Here is a 21,429-nt window from a genome sequence, read left to right on the forward strand (position 1 = left end):
AAATACAGAAAAACACCATGAACTTTGCAAACCAGTTTGGAATAACATACTCTTCAGTACCACATGAATTTTAAGCAGTTCAAATAATTGTGTTTTCTGTCGCAAAACTTGTAATATTCAGCACATCCTTCTTATGCTGCTTGACATAGGATCTTTGTCTAAATGTATTACAAAAATGGTACATTAATTTATATAGTAAAGGTGATGGTACAGTCACTGCTAACCTGGTGCTGACACAGCTCTTTGGAATCAGACATTTTGGTATCATTAATATATACTGATATCATTACTGTACACTTGTTCACAACTTAACAAATGAGAAAAAGGTCAAAGTGACTTAATCAGGTGCAACTGCACCATGTTCAAAACCCACATTTTATTATTCCTTCAGTTACATTTTTATTCAATAAATACCTAGTTTCCATGGAATACATCATGCTAAGTCTTAGATGAGCAACACAGAAAAGTTGGAACTAAACCCATAGGAACATCACACTAAAAGAAATTAACGTTGGGCCAGTGGATGCAATATTTTGCAACATTTACATTACACAGAAGTTTCAAACAGTGATCTCTAGGTAAATGCAAAATTTTTAGTTTGTTTCTTTGTTTGGTTTTTTTACAAAGTACAGACTTATTTCACTTGCTATACACAAAGGTGTCTGCCTTCAAAATTGTGCAAACTTACATTTCTAAAGTTATCTTCAGGGGATGGTCATGACACAAGCCATTTTTTTATTTTTCGGTTCTCAAACACTCATTTTCAGGAATTAACTTCAAACAGAAAATCTCCAAACATTCAGTTAGATCACCCTGAAATATTTAACCTTTCAACATAATTTTGCTTAGCTTGTTAGCTTTTTGTCCACATGGCTGAATATTTCATGTCCAAACATTTGGGGAACATCTTTCTAAACTTTGTATTTTTTCCTCTGAGAGCAAACCAAAACAATATCTGTTGGAAAACATTCAGATTCCTCTCTTTTCATTTCTACATATCAAAATCAATTGCCTTTTCAAAAGGGAAAATAAATCTAGTTCAGTTTTTCAATGTACATAATCAGACAACTGCAACACAAACTGTTTCAGGCCTAACACCTTCTTCCACACAAGTATTCAGAGGTGCAACCAGATCATTTGTGGCAAAATGTGGGCAAAGAAATGTGGTGGAGATTAACCACCAGGCACCTATGATAGATAAGCTTGTATCATGCTTAAATTTGTCACAAGTAACATTTCTATGGCAAAACTTAAAGGCAGTTTTCAGTGCCTTACTAATTTTCCTGAATGATAGACATCAAGTGGGTGTAGAAGGACCTTGTGCATAACATTCTTATAGAAGTGATTTTGGTCTTACAGTAGCTATTAATAAAAATGAAATTAATGACATTTTTCCTTCTTTTTTTTAATTAGGAAGTAGGAGAAGTTGGAATTGTACATTCTGTCTTTTTAAATTTCACATGTATTCCATCAGGGTACTCTGTACCTATGGTGCAGGGAGGAGTTAACAAGGAAATCAGAGTCTGTGCAATCTCAGAAATGAAATGTAATCGGCTGACATTCAAGAGTAACAACATTTATCAGGAAAGAACAGGTAAAAGGAGCAGCTGCTGACATTATTTCCTGAGCCTAAGCCTTTTAAGATGTCATTGAATAGCAGTCTGTGCTTTCAGGTGAAAGAACTACGAGAATTGCTTGGCTGACATCTCTCAATAGTTTAAGAGTTGACCAAAATCCACCACTTCCTCTCAGGATCTCAATACAATGCTTTTAAATGTGTACCACAGTGATCAGCAAATGCTTCAACACAGAGCATAACAAATAAAAATGGCATTACTTAGAAGGACATTTTAATGTATATACAAATACTAAAACGTTATGTCAAACTCCCAGCATCTTTCGCAGGCAAGAAAATGACAACAGATTTATGAATTTGATCCAGCTCTACCATACAAGACATATACTAAAAAAAAAGCTTTTTCCCTTTCAGGAAAAAACCCTTAAATGTACAACTTCAGCAAGCTCCCAAGCTATCTCATTAATACACAAATCAGATTCTTCTGTGTATGTAGCTTCAAAGATTAAACAGGCAGGTGGATTTTAACTGAACTTCTCAATCCCACGAGACATTATTTTCTTTCTCCTTCAACATTTCAGGATGCTCCCCAAAGAATAGGAAAGAGAATGGGACACAAAAGCCATTTCATTTCAGTCTTTGTGCAAGGTATCCTGGAGAAGGCTGCATTCTTGTGTAAAGTTGCTGTTGAAACAGAATGACAATTATTTTAAAATATGTACAAATGTATGACAGCACTTGGGCTTATGGATTTGAGAATTAATAGAAATGAGATTTGGGAATTATCTGCATACAAATATTTTTGCTAACAATATACAGTGTCTTTAAGAAAAACAAAAGAACCAAAATGCTTCCATAGAAAAGTGTTCCATTAATTTTGATTCTAACTACTTATGTTTACTTCTCTTAATACAGATAAAAATATTGAACTGAGAGCAATCAAATAGCCTACAGTGACTCACAATACTTAAATAACTGGTCAGTAATTGTTTTTTTACTAAGTTTCATATTTGCTTGTAGTGTAAAAGTGTATCATGCTGCAGATTAGAAGCAAGAAGCAGCAGCAGCAGCCAGACAATGGAATAAAAGAAAAAGGAATTTTCACAAAGTCTGTATCAAAACATGCATTTAAATGAGATGGATAATTTTATATAAAGCAATGAGGTAACTGTAGCAATCTCTTTATGATCAAAACATGATTACCTGCTTGAACAATCTATTTTTCTTGATGGAGGGCTTCTATGAAGGCTTCAAGTTTCTCCTGGATTTCCCGAACTTTTTCTAGTGGAAATAAAAAAAATCACTGTTCAAGTACCTATTAAGTACCTGAGGACAGGTACTGAGAGAAAAAAAACAACAAAAAACCACACACAAAAATAATGAACAAAAACATGTAAACACAAACAAAATTAATGCTGTCATCAATATTACCCTAAGCATATTTTTTCTCAATTACAGAGGTTTACAACATTTTTCTACATCAGAAAAAAAGAAACCCTGTCCTGTTTGATGAACTCCTACAGATATATTTTATGATTATTTTGCTAATTTAATAATTCAAAAATTTACTGAAGGAATCCAATACCAGAAATATATTTCAAAAAACTGAAATTTCCATCAGATTGTGCACAGCAGAACTACTGCACACTTGTTACACACAGAGAGCTCTTAGGTTTTAAATAATGCCCACTGGTCCCTTTCTTCTTTAACCAAATGTCCTCATTCTCCACAGCAAGTGTAACAAACACCACTAACCATTCTAAATAAAGTTGAACACTCATGTCCTTTCGCCCAGGAGAATTTCAGGGAGCCACAGGTCAGTGTTTAGGACATCTCCCCCAAAGGGCACACACAATGTTAAAGTTGTTTAAAACGTGCATTTTATTTTCTTGCATTTCAGTAGTAACCAGATGGATGTGGGCAGAAACTCATTTTATACAAAAACTAAATCTGGGAGTTTACTCCCCTACCAAAACACGACTTGACCACAACTACAAATAGTTACTGGGAATGAAAAGGCAAAATTGATTGCAAAAAATCCAGGGGCTTAGACATTTTCCCACTCTTTTCTCAATTCCACACAACACTTGTCATCATATAACCTATTTGATTTATTAAATTGCTTATGAAGCAAGATTTAGAACACAGTTGGAATCCAAAGCCTGTGAGATTTCCTGCTTCTCTCTCACCACATCCTCATTTGAAGCTCCTTCTGTGTGTGATTATAGGCATGAAAAACACACTTCAGAAATATGAAGGAATGAGGGGAGAGCAATAGGACAGACAAAAATAAGTTAGATGAGCATAAACACAGACAAATATTTTTTTCCAAGCTAAAAATACTATTGGATTAAGGCCATATGTTCCCATGTTTGAGATACAGGGTTTAAGCTTTCTTAAAAAAACTTTTATGTTTTCTTCTCTTTATCAATACCATATGTTATCAACTTTGTTGAGCTGAAATATCAGCAAAACAAAAAGAAAAATAAAACAACTTTAAATGGAATATGTAAGCATAAGTGGAAAAAAATTACCTACAAAGAGAACAGGAATGTAGCTACGGGAACTGAAAGTTTAATCTAACAAAATGACAATCCACAAACATAAAATCCATTTTAGAGTAATAATAATAACAACTCAATTAACTCCTGCAGTCCTGTTCTAACAGAAGTAGAGAATTTTAGTAAGTATTTGAAATAAAGTATGGAAAATAGCCTCCATGAGTATATAGAAACCTCAAGCTTCTCTCTTTATCTTGCAATTCTTAGGTGATGAAGGGTAAGCCACTGACACTTTCAACACTTCAGATGCCCTTCCCCAGTGGTGCTTATCTACAAACAGAAGTACAGTGAAGCTAAATCACACTCTAAGTCCTAAAAAAAAAAACAACCAATGAAGCTTCTTGAATTTCAGCTGGGTTTTTGTTTCCTTTTAGGGCACTTTGATATTAAATGAAAAGTACAGTCAGTGTGAGGGCAAAAGCTGTACCTTGGAAATTAAGAAACAGCAGTAGCTGATTTTTACCAGGTTAAAAAAAAAATTCTGATTCAGTTCAGCAGAATCTTTGAAAGCCATGAATGAAAAAAAAAAAAAAAAAGGTAGTCCCATGATCACGTCTCCTTACTGAACACATTTCAAGTAGTGAAAACACTATTTTTTAAATCAAGGAAAGAATATGCATGGCATGACAGTATATAAACCCCTAGTGTATAGAAAATGTTATTTCTAGGGCATTTATTCAGGCAACTACTTAGCTCAGCTTTCAATACTGTTGTTCTATGAATGTTTACAAAATCAGCCATTGAAATAAATAACATTCTACTATTTTGGACAGAATTAACATATTTTTTGACCACACCATGCTGGATGGTGCTCTGGCCAACCTGGTCAGGTGCCCCTGACCCCATGGCAGGGAAGCTGGAATGAGATAATCTTTACTGTCATTTCCAACCCAAAATATTTTATAATGATTCTGGGTTTAGAAATTATTAATCCTGGACTCTGCTCTCCAAAATGAGCAGCAGTTGCCTGTGATAACTGGGGATGATATCTCACGACCCAGTAGATCTCTTTATGTTGTGCTTTCAGTGGCTTTCTGTGGTACTTTTTTTCCCAATTGCAACGTTTTCCCAAGTGTGTTCTTTGTATTGATCAAGTCATTAGACCCAGTGAAAGCAGGAAGATTTAGCAGTATTAAATGCAAGTATTTTCCTTTCTCAACCTCTTGCTAACAAAATATTCCAGCTCTGAAAATTAATACCATCAGCAAAAACCTGCAATTATTATTTTACCCTTAAAAAAATGTTTGTGCCAACAAATCTATTCTAGTTTTCTGATTAAGGCATATTAAAATAACAGGATAGCAAATATGTATTCCACCAGAATATACTGAATCAGCTGTGTTTGCTCAGAGAACATGTATACTAAAATTGACTGCATACTATGAGCACTTTATTAGTTTTTATACTTGGACTGAATTGAAATGATTACTTAACTGTAGTAATTATGAGGTCTTGAGGTAATTTAATACTTTCAATTAATATGCTGGCTATTCTTACAAAAGAACAGCTACAATGAGTGCCAAATAGCTGTAATTATTCATGCCATGCCCTGTATTTTTTGCCATAGTATAAAGCCTTTTGCAGCAGCAGATCCCAGGCAACTTGTAACACTCTCCTGCACGTCCATTCTGCAGCACAGAGAAGCAGTCTGCTGAATTGGTTTACTTTTAATAGGCTGAGGGCAGAATTATGCATTTACACAACACTCATCTTAATAAACTAGAGGAGTGCAAGTGCAGGCCCTGCAGTTTTGGGCTGTCTACAGTTTCATCAGCACATGTGACTTTGTACATGGAACATTCATTCTCACAATTCAACAATCAGGTGTTACCCAACTTTAGGGAAGTTCTTGCCTCTGTGAAATGCACAAGCTCAATACCCACATTTGTAGGGTTTTGACTGACACTTAGATTAAACTATCAGTCATTTACACTTGTAAATTAGAGTATATTCTGTTTTTAGGAAAGTAAATCAACATTCCAAATACAGAAAATCATCTGGGCTTCAGGTAAGAATACTTACTGCAGAAGTAAATTTAGGAGTAGACAAAAAGCGACCTCTTGCTCCATGTCTTGTGATACTATGTGTTTTTCCAAGGAAAAGTAAGCCACAGATTAAAAGCATTCAGCTTGCTAGCAAATTACTTCTGTAACTGGTTGAACCACCCAAGCTCTTTTATACAATCCTCCCATGTCACAAAAGGGATTTTAACAAAAGTGCTACACTCTTATTACAAGGTACCATGTAAGCTTTAATACACATACTGCTTACACGGATTCTAGAAAGATGATGTGCTCTTTGCTAGCTCTAATGCAGACCTGAAGTTACAAATAAGCAATTCTTCCAGCACCTGTTAAACACTGATCAAAAATCAAATTAAATCAATGAAGAATAACTGTAACTAAACCCTTGTTTCCATCTTAGAACAGTAAAATTCACAGGCCTAGGGGCCATGAATGGTTATTCTATTTCCCATTTACCCCATGTTTACCTAAAAGATAAGCTGGTTCATACATCAACTCATTATGCCTCTTGATCTGGTCATGAATATTCCCATAATCCTCCCTCCATATCCCATAAAACTTCACTGACAGAATGAGGAAATTCTTTATTCAGATGTCTTGAGATCCTCATTCATGCTCAGTCTCTCCTTATCTCCATATGAAATGATATTGCTACCCCCTCATTTTCTTTTCATTAATCCTGTGGTCCCAAATCTAAAAGGCTCAGAACCAGACTAATTGAACTGTAATGAGGATTTGGAATACACTGTGAACGCAGAAAGATGCAGGCACAGATAAAGTTTGCTTTTCCTACTATCATAAGCTGGTCAGAAGGGAACCCCCCTGAAATATTCAGTCTTACAAGGAAGGTATGCTTTCTGACTGCTGTCTGAGATACCCAAGCTTAGACAGCAAGAAACAGTGCTAAAATGAAACAGCTGAAGCAAGTTATCAAGCAAATCTCCTGAGCTAAAGCCAAATAATCCCAAATAATATTAAATATAAATTATAAAAGCAAAGTATATTAGTGATTTATTTCAAACAGAATCCTAGAGGCAATAAAAGATTTTCTTGTATTTTCTAGCTGTGTTAATTGGTTTACTAAGAGACGTGGCCTCTCTGTCTTGATTATGGCTCTGAAGATAAATTTATTTTGAAATATTCAAATACATATTTACCCATAAAGAGCCAATAATTTTAGCACAGAATTTTAAAGACGTTCATGTCTGTCTGTGCCAGAGTACATGACTACTTTGAGCAAATCAAAAGGCTTTCCCTTCCAAATGACAAATATGCACATATGATATCAAATTTCAATTGCAGCAACAAAACAAATTCTAAAATCTTTCTGAACACAAATCCATCTTTACTTTGTACTTTGATGAAACCTACAGTATGAAATGACTACAAAAATGTGCTAATATCTTATTATAAATCCTCCTGTTCTACTTTAATGTAGACAAATGTCTCCAACTAGTGTTTACATGGCTTTGATATTTGAAAGCTCATGGCTGTTGCTCCTTTTGCTCTGGATTGTGTTTAGACTTGAGTTCTCCCCTTCCCTTTTTTTTTCATCTTCCTTCCTTTCTAAATCCCTTCCTTGCTTATGAACATTCTCACTGCTTGCTGTGCTACTTCGATGTTATGGTTAGTTAACCACAGAGGCAGAAATTTGGAATTTACTGCTGTGAATGCATCATCTTTCCTCTATTAAAAAGGAAAGCCCTGTCAGTCAGGATTCATCACAATGCCCAGAAACACACCATTAAAACTAGACATGTCAATCCAAAGTTTTCTATTGAAAGCTGATTTTTACCTTAGGGCTAAGACACAAACTCCACAGTTGTATACAACCCCATGAGCAGCCAGGTGGAGAAAAGGGGGGGAATCATCTCTTTGGAGTTCAGCCTTTTGTGCCACATTCCTTGATTTTCTAAGGGCCATGCAAAAGCTTTACTTCTTGTTAAAATGGTATGAGACAACACACTCCTGGCACTCCAAACAATGCCTCAGAAAGTAGACTTCCCAGCCACAGCTACCTGCAGTAACACGCTTACTCATGCTTCGTGCAAACGCTGCTGTAATTCCCTGATCACTGCAAGGTCATGTCCTGCTGAATTTTAGAAAATCCTTTAAAACCACCTATCACATTTTTTGCCAGTTTCCTCTTGTTCACATACCATATTTTCCTCTGGATAAGGCTGAGAGGAAAGCTAAAGTTTTAAGGGGAGAGGAAGAAAAAAAAAAAGGCAAAACCACCCAGGCTGCCCTTAAAGAGACAGAACATCATTTGTCAGCTGCAAAGACAGATTTATAAGTAGAGGGCCCCCTCTGTTCCTTTAAGGCTGCAAAACAGATGGGAAGTGAATGGACAGTCAAAGGGTCAAGAAAACACATGGGAGGTGCTGCTTGTATGCTGTATGTATGTTCCCAGCAAGAGAAAGAGGTCAAGATTGTAACTGCATGGCTGGGTGCTGGAAAGGCCTTTTCTTTAAGCTGTTACAAAGACAAACGCCGTTCTTCATCCTGCTGTCAAACCGCTATAAATATTGTTTGTCAAGAGAGTTTCAGCAGCTAGAAGTTTTTTTTCTTTTAAAAAAAGACTGAGCAGGAGGATGAATCATGTGAATGATTCTTAAACAATTAGCTCATTAGAGTAATAAAAGCACTGCAGAATCCTGAAAAGTTTAAATGGAATTTATAATAGTTCATATAGTAAATCAATCCATCATTAAGAATATACAGCCTTTAAAATGCAAGCTTGCAAAATTAGTTGGCATGGTCATTAGTTACCAGTAGTTAGACTCAATGAAGATGCTAGCTGATGCTAAATTGTAGTAGCTGTCCTTTAATGTTATATTTCTTATATGTGTTGCAATCTACCATGACATTTGAATTTGCATCCAGTTTGATCTCCTTTTCCAGGACCATAACAGGAGAAAACATCAAGGAGTCTGTCTCCTATAAAGATACAGTTTTGTTTTCCTTGTTGTAGGCAAATCCACCTCTTAAACAGGAACAGATCACCTCCAAATTGTGTATTTAGCCTGATGTAGAAACGAAATAAAATTAAGAAAAAAATCTTAAGACAGAAAAAACACCCAAGTCACAGGTGCCATCACTGAAGTTATTTTGTTGCAAGTATTACTATATTAATTAGTAATCCCTTCATAGCACACCTGAGCAAAGCTGTCAGCTGCCTGTATGAAACAGTATTACCTTTACTTCACAAGTTATTTTTGCAAGCTACTGAGCACTGCAACAATATTTTAGCACTACTAAGAATGATGTTTAGCCCCAGAAATGGGAACTGTGTATTGTGCTGTTGAAATAATAGATTACTAATCAATGTCTTGATCTACAGCTGCTCCAGATTCACTGGTGAGAGCTCTCAGTTTAACAGAACGGCTTTGGCCACACGTTTGCCCCCTCTTTGGTGGAACAGAACAGAAGCTGGCTGTGCTTCTTGGAGCAATCCCTGGGGCTCCTCAGGCTGGTAAGCATGAAATCCTTCTGTCTCTGACAGAGCATTTCAGAACTGATCTATGGGGCTGAAGCAAAACTGACAATTATACAGACTACTGACTTTAAACAACAGACATTTCCATGAGCTATTCATCAGTTCTGCTTGTCTACAGAAAGGAAACTGAATATTACCAAACTGTGATGTGAGGTCACAAACTATTTTTACACTGTCATTGAGGTTAGCCAATGTACCAGTGATCATTACCCTGTATTAAGTTGCAAGTTTGAGTGTCACAAGGTCTGCAGTATCAAGGTAGGACCTGGGCATCTTTCAGTCCTCTATTTCCATCTCAGATTTTTTTAATTAAAACTGCTCTAACAACTCAGTCTTTCAGCAGACCCTGGCTGCGTTGCTTACTGGACAGCTGGAAGGAGCTTAGTAGCATAATGACAAGGCAACCTTATAAAACAATCTCATCCTCTGAATCTCATATTTACAGATACAGGAAGATTGAACATCCAAATCAAAACTGTTAAACAAGAACAAATCAGAATACAGCGATACTCATTATTTTGTGTGCAAATAGTGGAAAGCCTAGAGGCAAACCAGAAATACTATCCCAATGATTCATCCAGTGATGTAACAAAATATGAACTTTTCCTTATGCAGGAAAGATATACACAACAAAGATGATAAACTACGTATGTAAAGGCTACTGTAACCTTAAGGCTATGAAACTGTAAAAAGATTTTAACATAAAAAAATAACTGATATATGTTGTTTCTCCACCCAAAAGAAAGTATACTCAGTAATTAGATAATGAATTAATATGCCATCATGACTATTTAAGTTAAAGTCTCTCTAGAAAATGGCAGAAAATGAAGTGATTAGATGAATTTTTAGATAATAAGAATAATGTTTAATAGTCAGAAACTTATGTCACCATATCCAAATTGTTCTATTTTTCTTTGCTATCATTCCTATGGGCAAAGCAGAGTCTACTACAACTGACAAAGTGTAACATACATAACACTGATCTCTCCAGCTTTTGAAAATGGGAATGTTACATTCCACAGCCCCATAGTACTTTAGAACAAAAGCATGTATTTGTCCATTTACAAGCCTGTAATTTATACCTATAGTAAATCTCTCCATGATAAGTAAATCACTTCATGATAAGTACTTAAATTTTGATTAATAAGTACCCTTCCAAGGAACCAGTACTAAAGAGAAGATAGTGCCCAATTAGATGTTTTCATCTTTGCATCATTCAGAAAATTTGAGGAAAAAAATAAATTCAACAGACAACACCACAATGACCCTCAAGTACAAAAGACATGGGTCTAGAGTAAGATTAATAGGAATTAAACATGTCATTATTCATGTAGCAGTTTATCACTATTTTTCAATGTCAACTTTAAGTGATAGGCTTCTTTGAGTCAGTGAAAAATGTGGTGAACTTTGTATGGATCCGTTTTAGGACCTGGACATCAGTGCCTAACTCTTCATCAATAACTAAGAAATCACAGCAGACAGGCTTTGGTCATCTGGGATTCTTAAGTTAAGTAAACCATCACTCCATCACAGGATGTCTACAAGTGATGTATGTTCTCCCTTGAGGATTACTTCCCTCTGTGAGAAGATGCAGCTTTCTAAGGCACTTTCTGCCATGACACAAAGCAGGAACTACCTTATCTGCACTTTGACACACAGACCATCCTACACATTCTTCAGGTTTTAATTCATTAGTTTCATGCTGCTGCCCCAAAACTCAAGAGAAAAAAAAAAACCAAAAAAAACATTTATGTAGTGCCTTTCACATGAAAACACACTTGCTTGGGTTGATTTCTTATATTATCTACATGGAATTAAAAACATGATAGTCATGCAAAAAGAATTAATTCGCATTCTAACAGGAAGTTTGCAAGTCTATTGTGAGATATTGCTTTGGTTCAAAATTAGAGGAAATTGAAGACACAACCGTACAGACTGATTCCAAGCACAAGTTCCTGCATCATGGAGCACCAGGACCTGTACAGAGCTCAAAGGGAGCACAGGAGTCATGCTACCACCAGCACAAGCTTGAACTCGTTAAGAAACAGACAGCCCACACTTTGTGACTGATTGGGATTTGGGCAGAAATGAATGTGCTCTAAATGACAAGCAGTCTCTGATAAGATACAGGCTATAGCAACATCCTCAGGGAAGCTGCTGGCAGGGGACTGTGAAGATAGCAGCTACCCTGCACATGCTTAGCAGAAGTTGGAAATCTGTTTGGTGATTCCCAGAGGGAAATGGCTGCTCTGTGTCTGTCTGGGCAGATGGCCACACCATCTTCCTGGTGTCATATTTTGACAGCCCAGGATGAGATGAGTGAGTGCTCCTCACTGCTACGACCAGGTTAAAGGAGAATGAGATAAAAGCAAGACTGCTGACACCTCTGGAATTGTCTTACAACTACAAAGCAACCATATTTTTACTTAAGCAGCTTCTAAAACTCCAATATTTAGGCACTGTGGAAGAAATAAGAGCACAAAATAACCATAATTCTTCAGTTTCTAATAAAATTACTCCTCTGTTTGCATTTCATAAGAGGCTTTCCTCTTTCCTATATCTGTGTTTGGGCAGCAGGGATGACATCTGGGTACTACCTTAGTATCTTGAAAACCACACCTTTTTTCTGTATCTTGTAAACACTGGCTCAGTTTTAAGGACTACTAACCACTGCCTTTTGAGCTGTTTTGTCTGCCTCTAGTTTCTAGGGGAAAATGACTTATGATCTGCTTATTTGAGAGATCTTTCCCCCTACAGCTGAGCTTTGCCCCTATGAAACACTGTGACCTTTTAAAAAGAAGTTAAAGCTCATAATAGAAGAGCAAATGGAAGCAAACACTTTAGAAAGGCAAGTCAAAGCCTGATTTTAAGGAGCACATTTAATCAACAATGTCATGAAGGACAGAGGTCAAATCAAAGCACGATTGGCAGTCATCTGAAGGAACTGAAATTTAATTAGGCTACAGTAACGACCACAGTACAGGATTACTTTTCACACAACATTTTTCTTCTGCAGCTAACAGCAATGAAAGAAAAAATGTAACCATGGAGCAAGTAATTATATGCAAAGTACTCTTCACAGATTTTATCCCAAACTTTGCATAAATGCATAACAAAAAAAGGGGACTCACTTGGATTCAAACCATTCTGTTACACAGAACAGACACAACAGAACCCACTTAGCAAATCACAGGAACTTCAGGTCCTGAGTCAGCAACTTGCGTATGGAAGTGCCAACCTTAGCCTTCTAAGTCCATTAAAATGGCAAGTTTATTATATGCCTATATGATATTAAACCATTAATGCTCCAAGCTGGCAAATGGCTTACATTAAACAAGAGAAAAAGTAAATAAAAAATTTAATGCTGTGACTTCAAAGGAATGACTTTAGATATAAAACTTGAAAGTATTTTACTGTAATTCTGGTTTGTTTAGTTTTTATATGTTTAAGTCATTACAAGAAAATAATTAAGTTCTGAAAACTATTACATTTCATAGCTTACAAATGTATGACAGAATTGAAACAAATGGACCTAAGCTGTATTTTCTTCATGTGAGGGCTTACTCCTCAAATGTTTCAAAAAGCTTTTGTGCAGAATGAAGTCTCAGCCTGCCCACGACACCTGTACAGGTGTCAGCATTACTGACAAATGAACTTGGAGGCTGATCCATTCACATTCATACCTAGCAATTTCAGGATCAAGTTTCCACAGGCATTCCCACCTCCTGCCAATGACTCTCCCATGCACATGGTTTTACTTATAATTTGGTGAAGAACTGGGTTCTCTTTTCCAACTTGTGAGGATATTGGATGAATAGTATGCTGACCTAGGAAAGATTCTATGTTTTGTTTATCCTACAGCTTTGCAACATTCATCATTTTGCTGTCCAAAAGGACTAAAAGGAGAAGAAATAAATGAAGATAGGACATATGTATTTCTTTTGGGTCTGTGAGATTTCAAATGCTGAAGTCATGGCAAAACTCCTGCTGCCTTGCCTGAAGGCTGGATTCACCTGAAGCATTCAACACCTAAGTGCACCATCTAGCATGCTTCAGATGCTACTGCAATAGGGAGAGATGGCACTTAGCTTTAAGGTAAGACACTGGAAGATCCACTTCCTTCTGAAATGATTAAAGGATTCAGTTCCTAACAGTTTTTTTCTTAATAAAGCTTACTAAACTAGTACTTTCCATGCAGTTGCTAACCAGAAATGTCCAGCTGAGAAAAAAAAAAAAAAATGACCATCCTTTCCAAACTTCATAAATTACACGTCATACAAACAAACCAGAAAACCCTGAGGGGAAGTGGAAAACAAGAAGGACCAGGACAGGCAAGTGCATCTTTTTCCTCCTGGAAGCGGGAGGGGAGCCCCGACAGGAGCAGTGTCCCCTCGGCGGCCGCTCAGCGCCACCGCGCGCTCGGCACCGGCACCGGCACCGGCCGAGCTCGGCGGCTGCTCTGGCCCCGTGCAGGAACTCAACATTTCCAACAATTACCATGTTACAAACAGTCTACGGAAAGGTAGACTGCTTGTAACATCCACATTCATCCACATGCTATCAGGTATTTCTGCTGAAATTACTAATCTGGCATTTCTGTTAAAAATAAAAACAGCAGAAAACACATTATTCATGGTGAAATTGAAGTCTTTCATCTATGTATTATTTTATTTAAAAAAAAAAAAAAAGTATTGCCCAATACTGAAGAACATAATTCAGATACAGTTCTAGGGATGATGTGACTTCAAATAATTGTCTTTTATAAATAACCAACCAAGCTGGAATTTTAAAATACACGTAACATTTAAAACTTTCAGTAACTTCCGAGGCAGTCTTCAATATCATTCACTTCGGAAAGTTTAACACAAATACAGGAAAAAATAATAAGAACTTGCAAATACTACAAAAGATCACTGATAAAATTAAAAGATATATATTGACTCATCCATTTTCAAAGGTACTGTAGAAATAAAGGGTAATTAATATGTAAAAAACAAGAGCAAGTGGAAAGATTTGTGTAGAGCTGCACACACTTGTGTGTAACAGTTGCAGGAATTTGAAGGGACTGAGTTGCCACCATTAGATTTTCCCTCCTGCCTGAAGCAATACAAACAGGGCAGTCTTGCCAAGAGGCTTTTCTGTGAAATTCTCCTTTTAAAATATTAATGTTTACCATTATACTTTTATCTCCTTCTATCCCATTTCACTTCTTATAGAATACAGAATATTTAAGATACTGATATAGCTAAGCAAATACTTAGTTGTGGGGAATACAAATTTCAAATCAAAGTACTTTGTACTTCAGCCATGAGCAAAATCAAGATGCAGGTGCCAAATGTAAAGTAAATGTAATTCCTCTGATTTTTGGTGAAACTGTCCAAGTCAGGGCTGTGTTCCTGAAATGCCAGACAACTTTGGTGAAGAACTTCCAATAAAGATAATGCCCCAGGGTTGTGAGGTAGCTTGTGAACAACTGCATTAAAAGAGGATGCTGAATAAGCCTACCGTACCCAGTTAGACATGTAAGAGACAGACAGCAAATTACTTGTTTCTGAATCTTCATAATAAAAATCCAAGAAACATATTTCAACTGCACCTACAGCTTTAAAACATGACAAGAAAATGAAAATATCATGGCTGTTACTTTTCACACAAGAACTTGGGAGTTGTAGCAGATAGACCACTGCAGCATCAGCTCACTGTTCAATAACAGCCAAAAGAGGAAGCAGACTACAAGAAATTACTGTAAAAACACCAGAATAAAATGCAGACAGCATCATAACACAAGTTTATAAATCCATAATGTAGATACATTTCAAGTATTTTGTGCAAGGTCTGCTCTTTCACCTCAAAAAGGCTTTAGTGGAACTAAGAAAGAGGAAAAGATTGGCAATGCTGACAGAAACCAGGAAACAATGTCCATGCAAAGAGCAACTACACCATGAGAACTTTTCAAGTCAGAAAAAAGAACATCAAGTGCAGGTAGCATACATGTCTGTGAAGTCATGAATGGCAAAAAATGAATAGAAAAAGATTACTGAATGTTTTTCACAGTGCAAGAACTAAGGAGAACCAAATGAAACTGGCAGGTGGCTCAGAAACAAACAAAAGGAAGTACTTTTTCTCACAATGTGTGGTTGAACCCTGGAACTAATTGCCACAGGATGTTGCAGATGCCAAAGTTTACATGAGTTCAAAAAGCAATTAGAGAAATTCACAGGAGGAAAAAAAAATCCATGAATGCCTATTAATCACAAAGATATTACCTCAGGATTAGGAAATCTTGGAACCACAGATTGTGGGCTGCTGTGAGAGAATAACACGCAAGTAGTACTGTATGCTTATGCTGTTCCCACGCCTGCTCACTGCCAGGGTCAGGACACTGGGATACATCAACCACAGGTGTATCTTTCAGCACAAGCATTCTTATAGAGTGATTGCATTTTAGGACAGTTTTGAAGTCAATTTTCCCAATTCAGCTATACATATAGCTCTGTCCCTTTTTGCATTTTATAAACCTTTCTTCTAAAAACCCCAGAACTTCTTTATTTCCATAAACTAAGTAACCATTCACTGGTACAAGTATCATGACAATACTTACCTTAAGGAGTACATTTACGTTACATTTAAAGCATATTTCTGAAGAAAAAGCAACCTTCAGTATATTAAAAAATTAATAATTTATTTCAGAGATCTGTTTACACTCTTTAAAACTCCTAGAATACAACCTGAGGTATGAACAGTGAGAAGCAGCAAGATTCAGGCATAAATGTCATATACGGAATATTCTTATATAGGATTAAAGTACCATTCAAGGCTGTAGAACACAGACACCAAAACCTGCTCAAGTAAGTTTTGAGCCCTCTGTGAGCTCTCATCATGAGACTCAGTAACCCATGTCAGTAATAGCCATTAACCAATATCCTGAATAAACAATAATACATTTTCAGTGCTTCAGCATTAAAAGACTGATATAACAGCAGTGAGACAGTGTTCCCATATAATCAGCATCAAGAGGAGGCAACCCAACCTCAGGTATATAAATAATTTACATTTGCAAGTAGAGTTTCTAATCAGGAAGTGGATCCCAGCCCCATATTTACAAATTTAGACTGGAAATTAGAAGTCTATTTGTAACCACCAGAAGAATGACATCCTGGAACATGTTTTCAGTGTCAATAGGGAGCCCCAATAAGTAACTGATGTGAAGATAGAGCTCAAGATATTTGAATCAGCTGGGTTATATAAACACAGCTGCATGGAATAGTGAGACTGGACTTTGTGATTCAGGAGATCCCTTCCTAATTAAAATACCAATACTTTATGAATATATGTCACAGCAGTCAGGATTTTTTCCTTTAGGAGAGTCCTGAACTTTACTAAGTGCTACAAGAAGGAAATTAGAGCCATCTGAGAGTTCAGTGCTCTATGCTATCAAAATCTGTCTCAGGGGTATAAAAAAAACTTCTGCACCATAGAAAAGCATTCTATTCACCAAGGAAAAGGCAAAGAAACTCCCTTTTTCTGTCATATTCCCATAAAAATCACTCAGTAATAAAAGCATGCAGATCTGAGTACAGAGCTGAGCAGTGGGAGTTTTACAATCTTCCCACAGGTATAATAAAGCAGAACATGTCATCATACATTGTTTTGTACTGAATAACAATTATTTCTTTAGAATAATATGTGTGGGATCTGTGACCTCCTGAATTTAAAGAAATACAGTGCAGTGACATGTTTTTGCTACAAAGTAATTTATGAAATGCAAACTACACACTTGAAGCATTCATAGCAGTGCACTGACACCTCAGGTTATGAACACACACAGGTCTAGTCTTAGTTTACAAAATAATGTAACCTTAAGGCTAATAATGACCTCAGCTGCCACTGCTTTGAAATGGGAGCCTATTACTGAGACTGGGGAAAAGCAAAGTTGACAATGCAAAAATTCTAAGTCAATTTCACTGCAAAATAAAGACATGTTAATTTAAACATCATTGGCCTATCAGAGTTTTTAAATATTGATTTAAAACATGGAATATTTGAGGATAAATCAAAATCACCCAGGGTCACTCTATATCAGTTTTTATGCAGGAAAAAAAAACCCAAAAAATCAGCATCCAGCATCAAAGCAATAATGCAAGCAGCACTGCTTGAGAAAGAGAACTTCCTCAATAAAGGTCTGCATCCTACTATGCAGCTACCATTTATTCTACCTCAACATACACAGAGAGGAGGAGAACCTCTTATGCTGTAAAACACCTTCTACCTACTCTACAAGACTGTTTACATAAAGGTTGATATAGGATTTCAAAAGCAACACAGGATATTTGGAGAAAAATATGTACCTATCATGAAGATTATACAGTCATAGCACCTGTTTCAGAGATCAGTCAAGAAAACCTAGGCAATTTGCCCTAGATCACCAAAACTCCTACTCACAATTGCTAAATATTACATTTTCTAGAGGACAACAAATACAGTTCACTGGGATTTCAATAACAATACTCCCAATAAGATAGTATTTTCAGTGTAGCCAAAACAGCACTATGAAAAATGAATCCTTAGATTTTGAGTTTACTGTAAGCAAAACATTTACTTTATATTACATTTTAGATGTAAAAAGTGAAAAATATGATTCATACTCCGGAAGCTAACAGCTATTGCAGGCTCTGTACCACTGAATATAAGAATTGGATATAAGAACTTTCCTAATTACTTTGCTAATTAAAAGAAGAAACAATGATCACAATATTCATTTATTCTAAATTAAATATCCCAAATAATATTTTAAGACAAAAATTAGTTTCTACATCAAACACAAAACAGAAGTCTAAGAAGGATGGTCACCTGTGATATGAACATGCAGATATTTATGTAACTACAGGAACTTCATTTATCACTAGTTTTTTTTTTCTTTTCCCTTTTGCACAGCACTGTTTTTTCCCTTCACAGACCAGGTGCACAGCTGGGGTTTAAGTGGCAGTCTCACAGAATGGCAGAATGCTGCCAAAAAAACAATGGTATGTGTGCAAGACAAGGTCCATCAGCTAAAAGTCAGTCTAAACCCTACTGGATGTGCAGGCAGACAAAGGAGACAACCTCAACCTAGACCTGTGACTTTAAAAACATTCCTGTTTAAAAGTTTATTATATTAATCATAAAACCCTAATGGTTTTTGAGCACTTTTGAGTTACCCAAAGCATTAAACTACTGTAATCCCTCTGGAAGGGGAATCTCCCTTTAAATATTACTCTGTTTTAACTACATTTTTTCAATATATTTATATAAGTGAAGTTACATCTAGTGTAAATCATATTACCACATTATACTACCCATGCCCACCTTAGAATCAGTAAGATCTGACCATATTTAAAAAAGATCTGTATGATAAATGCCAGCACATGAACAACCCACATCACACTGAATATTCTCAACGGCAGTGGTCAGAATTTGCTTTATTTCAAGCTCTTCCAAAACACAGAGTGGGTACTTACTGAGATCCTCTGCAAGCTGGACTCTCTTGCCAGTTAGGAGCATCACCTTTTTCTCATTGTCTTCAGCAAAATCTTCAAGCACTTCCTTTACATTCTTCTCCAAGCGCCTTACTGTAAAAAACCAAAACAACAAAGCAACCAGGAAAAAGTGAGTGGTAACACTTTTGCAACTCCAGTGACCTAAGGAAAAAATTTTGGGAAGGTCTGTTGGAAACACAATATATTACCATACTTAATAATCTGATAGGAGAAAAGGCAAACTTCTGAACAGAAAAACCCTTTCTTAAGAATGGAAATTCTTTGAGAAAGATATTTAAATTTCAAAGGGTTATTTCCCCTCCAAGCAAAATTAGTATTGGATGACTTTTTTAGGAGGAGTTAATTTTTGATTTCAAACCCTTCCACTGACAGAGCCTTACCTTCAGTGTTAGTGAGCTGCTGCCTCAGTGTATTTGCTGTAATCGCCAGCATTCGCTGTATTCGCCAGAAGAGGACAACGTCATTACATTCGAGCTGGAACGAAAGAACTTGGGGTGTCAGACCTCTGATGTCCACTGAACATCCTACACACACAAGAATCTCTTCTCACACTTTTAGCAGCAACTGTAACCTTGTGTATATATATCCAGACCTTGCACAAAAATCCCACAGAACTACTGGTGTAGGTAACAAGGAAACACATGAAAAATACTTCACAAGAACCCCACTGGCCTTATTTAATGGACTGCATCACCTTCATGTCTGCTATTTTCAACAGAAAGAGCTGTACCATGGGAAATCGTGGAAAAACAATTTGCACAAACTTTATGCAGGCTGGGGAGAGTAACCTAATGCTGACTGGAACACCACTGATCATAGCAAATACACTGAGAGACAACAGCTGATCTCTGGGCTGTGCCTCCCTGCCTGACAAATGCTTCTGAAGAAGGGTTGGGCTAAGGGCTGCATTTGTTAATAACAGACAAGACAGTTTCTACACCTGCAAGGATGGCAGGAGGGAGCATTAGGTTCACATTAGGACACCTTAAAAAAGACAGGAATATCACTAGGAGTTTAAGTGTCATGAAGAAGCAGCTCTCCATATTGTGAACTCATTCTCTCTTATCTCTTACAGGCAAAGGTATTTCTAAAGTAACAAAGATTTCTGGCTTCCTGGCTCATTAAGAGAAAAACAAAGTGAGGAGCTCTACCCTTCCAGTAATTTCTCTTTGATTTAAAATATAATGGTAAGAAAACAGCATATTCTTTGTGTCACTTGATGCAAACCATCATTTATTGCACAAGCTTGGGTTCACAAAATTGGAAAGTTTTTTTATAAAGACCTATTTGGAAACTCCATAGCTGTTCCTTTTTTTCCTCCATTGATCACACATGGTTCTAAGCATTAACTATAAACCTTTACTGACCATAGTTTTCCTATAAATCCATAGGGACGTTTTCTGAATTTTTCAGTGTAAGTGAAGTAAATAACAATCAATGGGAAAGCAGGAGAAATGGCTATTCACAACACATCAACAGCTGTACACTACTGGTTTTAACTTTACATTTTCAATACACGTTGATCAGAAACAGATGTTTAGGTCATGGCTGATACCTAGTGGTCATTTTACATAATTACCACCAGGATGTCATTTTATCCATTACAAGCCTCATGCAAAACGTATCTGAGATCACCAGCTATCTCGTCAAGCTACTTTGAAGTATTTTTAGATTTTTTTTCAACTGAAATAGAAATATTAAGACAAAACACCAGTGTAGATTAAGAACATCTGATCCTCAATTTACCTCTGAGTCCACAAAATGCCTCTGATAATAATAGAAGCCTCTTCGACATAGATTGCAGTGGTTCAAAGCAGATTTCAGGAAGTATCTTCTATAAATTTGATGCCATGTGTCTTTAATCTAGGAAAAGAGTATTTAAATTTGACTAAATAAATAAATACGTGCACTCGCTATTGTGCTTAGATTAATGATTGCATTTAATATTAAAATGTAACTCCAAATTCCACTGTTGCTATCATGTAACATATGTCTAAATATTTCTTAGCAATTTGTCTGCAGCTGGGATATGATTAATGTGTTAGTTACACTTGGCAAACACTACAGATGACTTGTCAATTAAAAAAACCTACTCTTCCATGCACATAACTGAATGCTTAAAAATACAGTCTGTAGCCAAAACACGTTTAAATTATATACTACAAAACATTCCTTACATTAACACTAAGAACACATTTTTGAGTTGTACCCATTAATTTACCAATTAAACCAG

At 36.4% G+C, this 21,429-nt stretch overlaps 1 protein-coding gene across 4 annotated transcripts in view; it reads right to left on the reverse strand.

Annotated features, from left to right (window-relative positions):
* Window positions 1-333: 333 nt before the first annotated feature.
* OPA1 (OPA1 mitochondrial dynamin like GTPase) overlaps window positions 334-21,429 on the reverse strand; it is a 49,289-nt gene continuing 28,193 nt past the window's right edge. For all 4 annotated transcript variants that reach the window (XM_015637790.2, XM_015637788.2, XM_015637789.2 and 1 more), the window contains 5 exons: window positions 20,943-21,059; window positions 19,577-19,670; window positions 19,158-19,268; window positions 2,780-2,857; window positions 334-2,260 (listed from right to left, as the gene is read on the reverse strand). In XM_015637790.2, the coding sequence (XP_015493276.1) occupies window positions 2,793-2,857; window positions 19,158-19,268; window positions 19,577-19,670; window positions 20,943-21,059 (387 nt within the window). In that variant the 3' untranslated portion in view covers window positions 334-2,260; window positions 2,780-2,792. The remainder of the gene's footprint in view (window positions 2,261-2,779; window positions 2,858-19,157; window positions 19,269-19,576; window positions 19,671-20,942; window positions 21,060-21,429) is intronic.

This window comes from Parus major, chromosome 9 (assembly GCF_001522545.3).
Source record: "Parus major isolate Abel chromosome 9, Parus_major1.1, whole genome shotgun sequence".
NCBI classification, from domain to species: Eukaryota; Metazoa; Chordata; class Aves; order Passeriformes; family Paridae; genus Parus; species Parus major.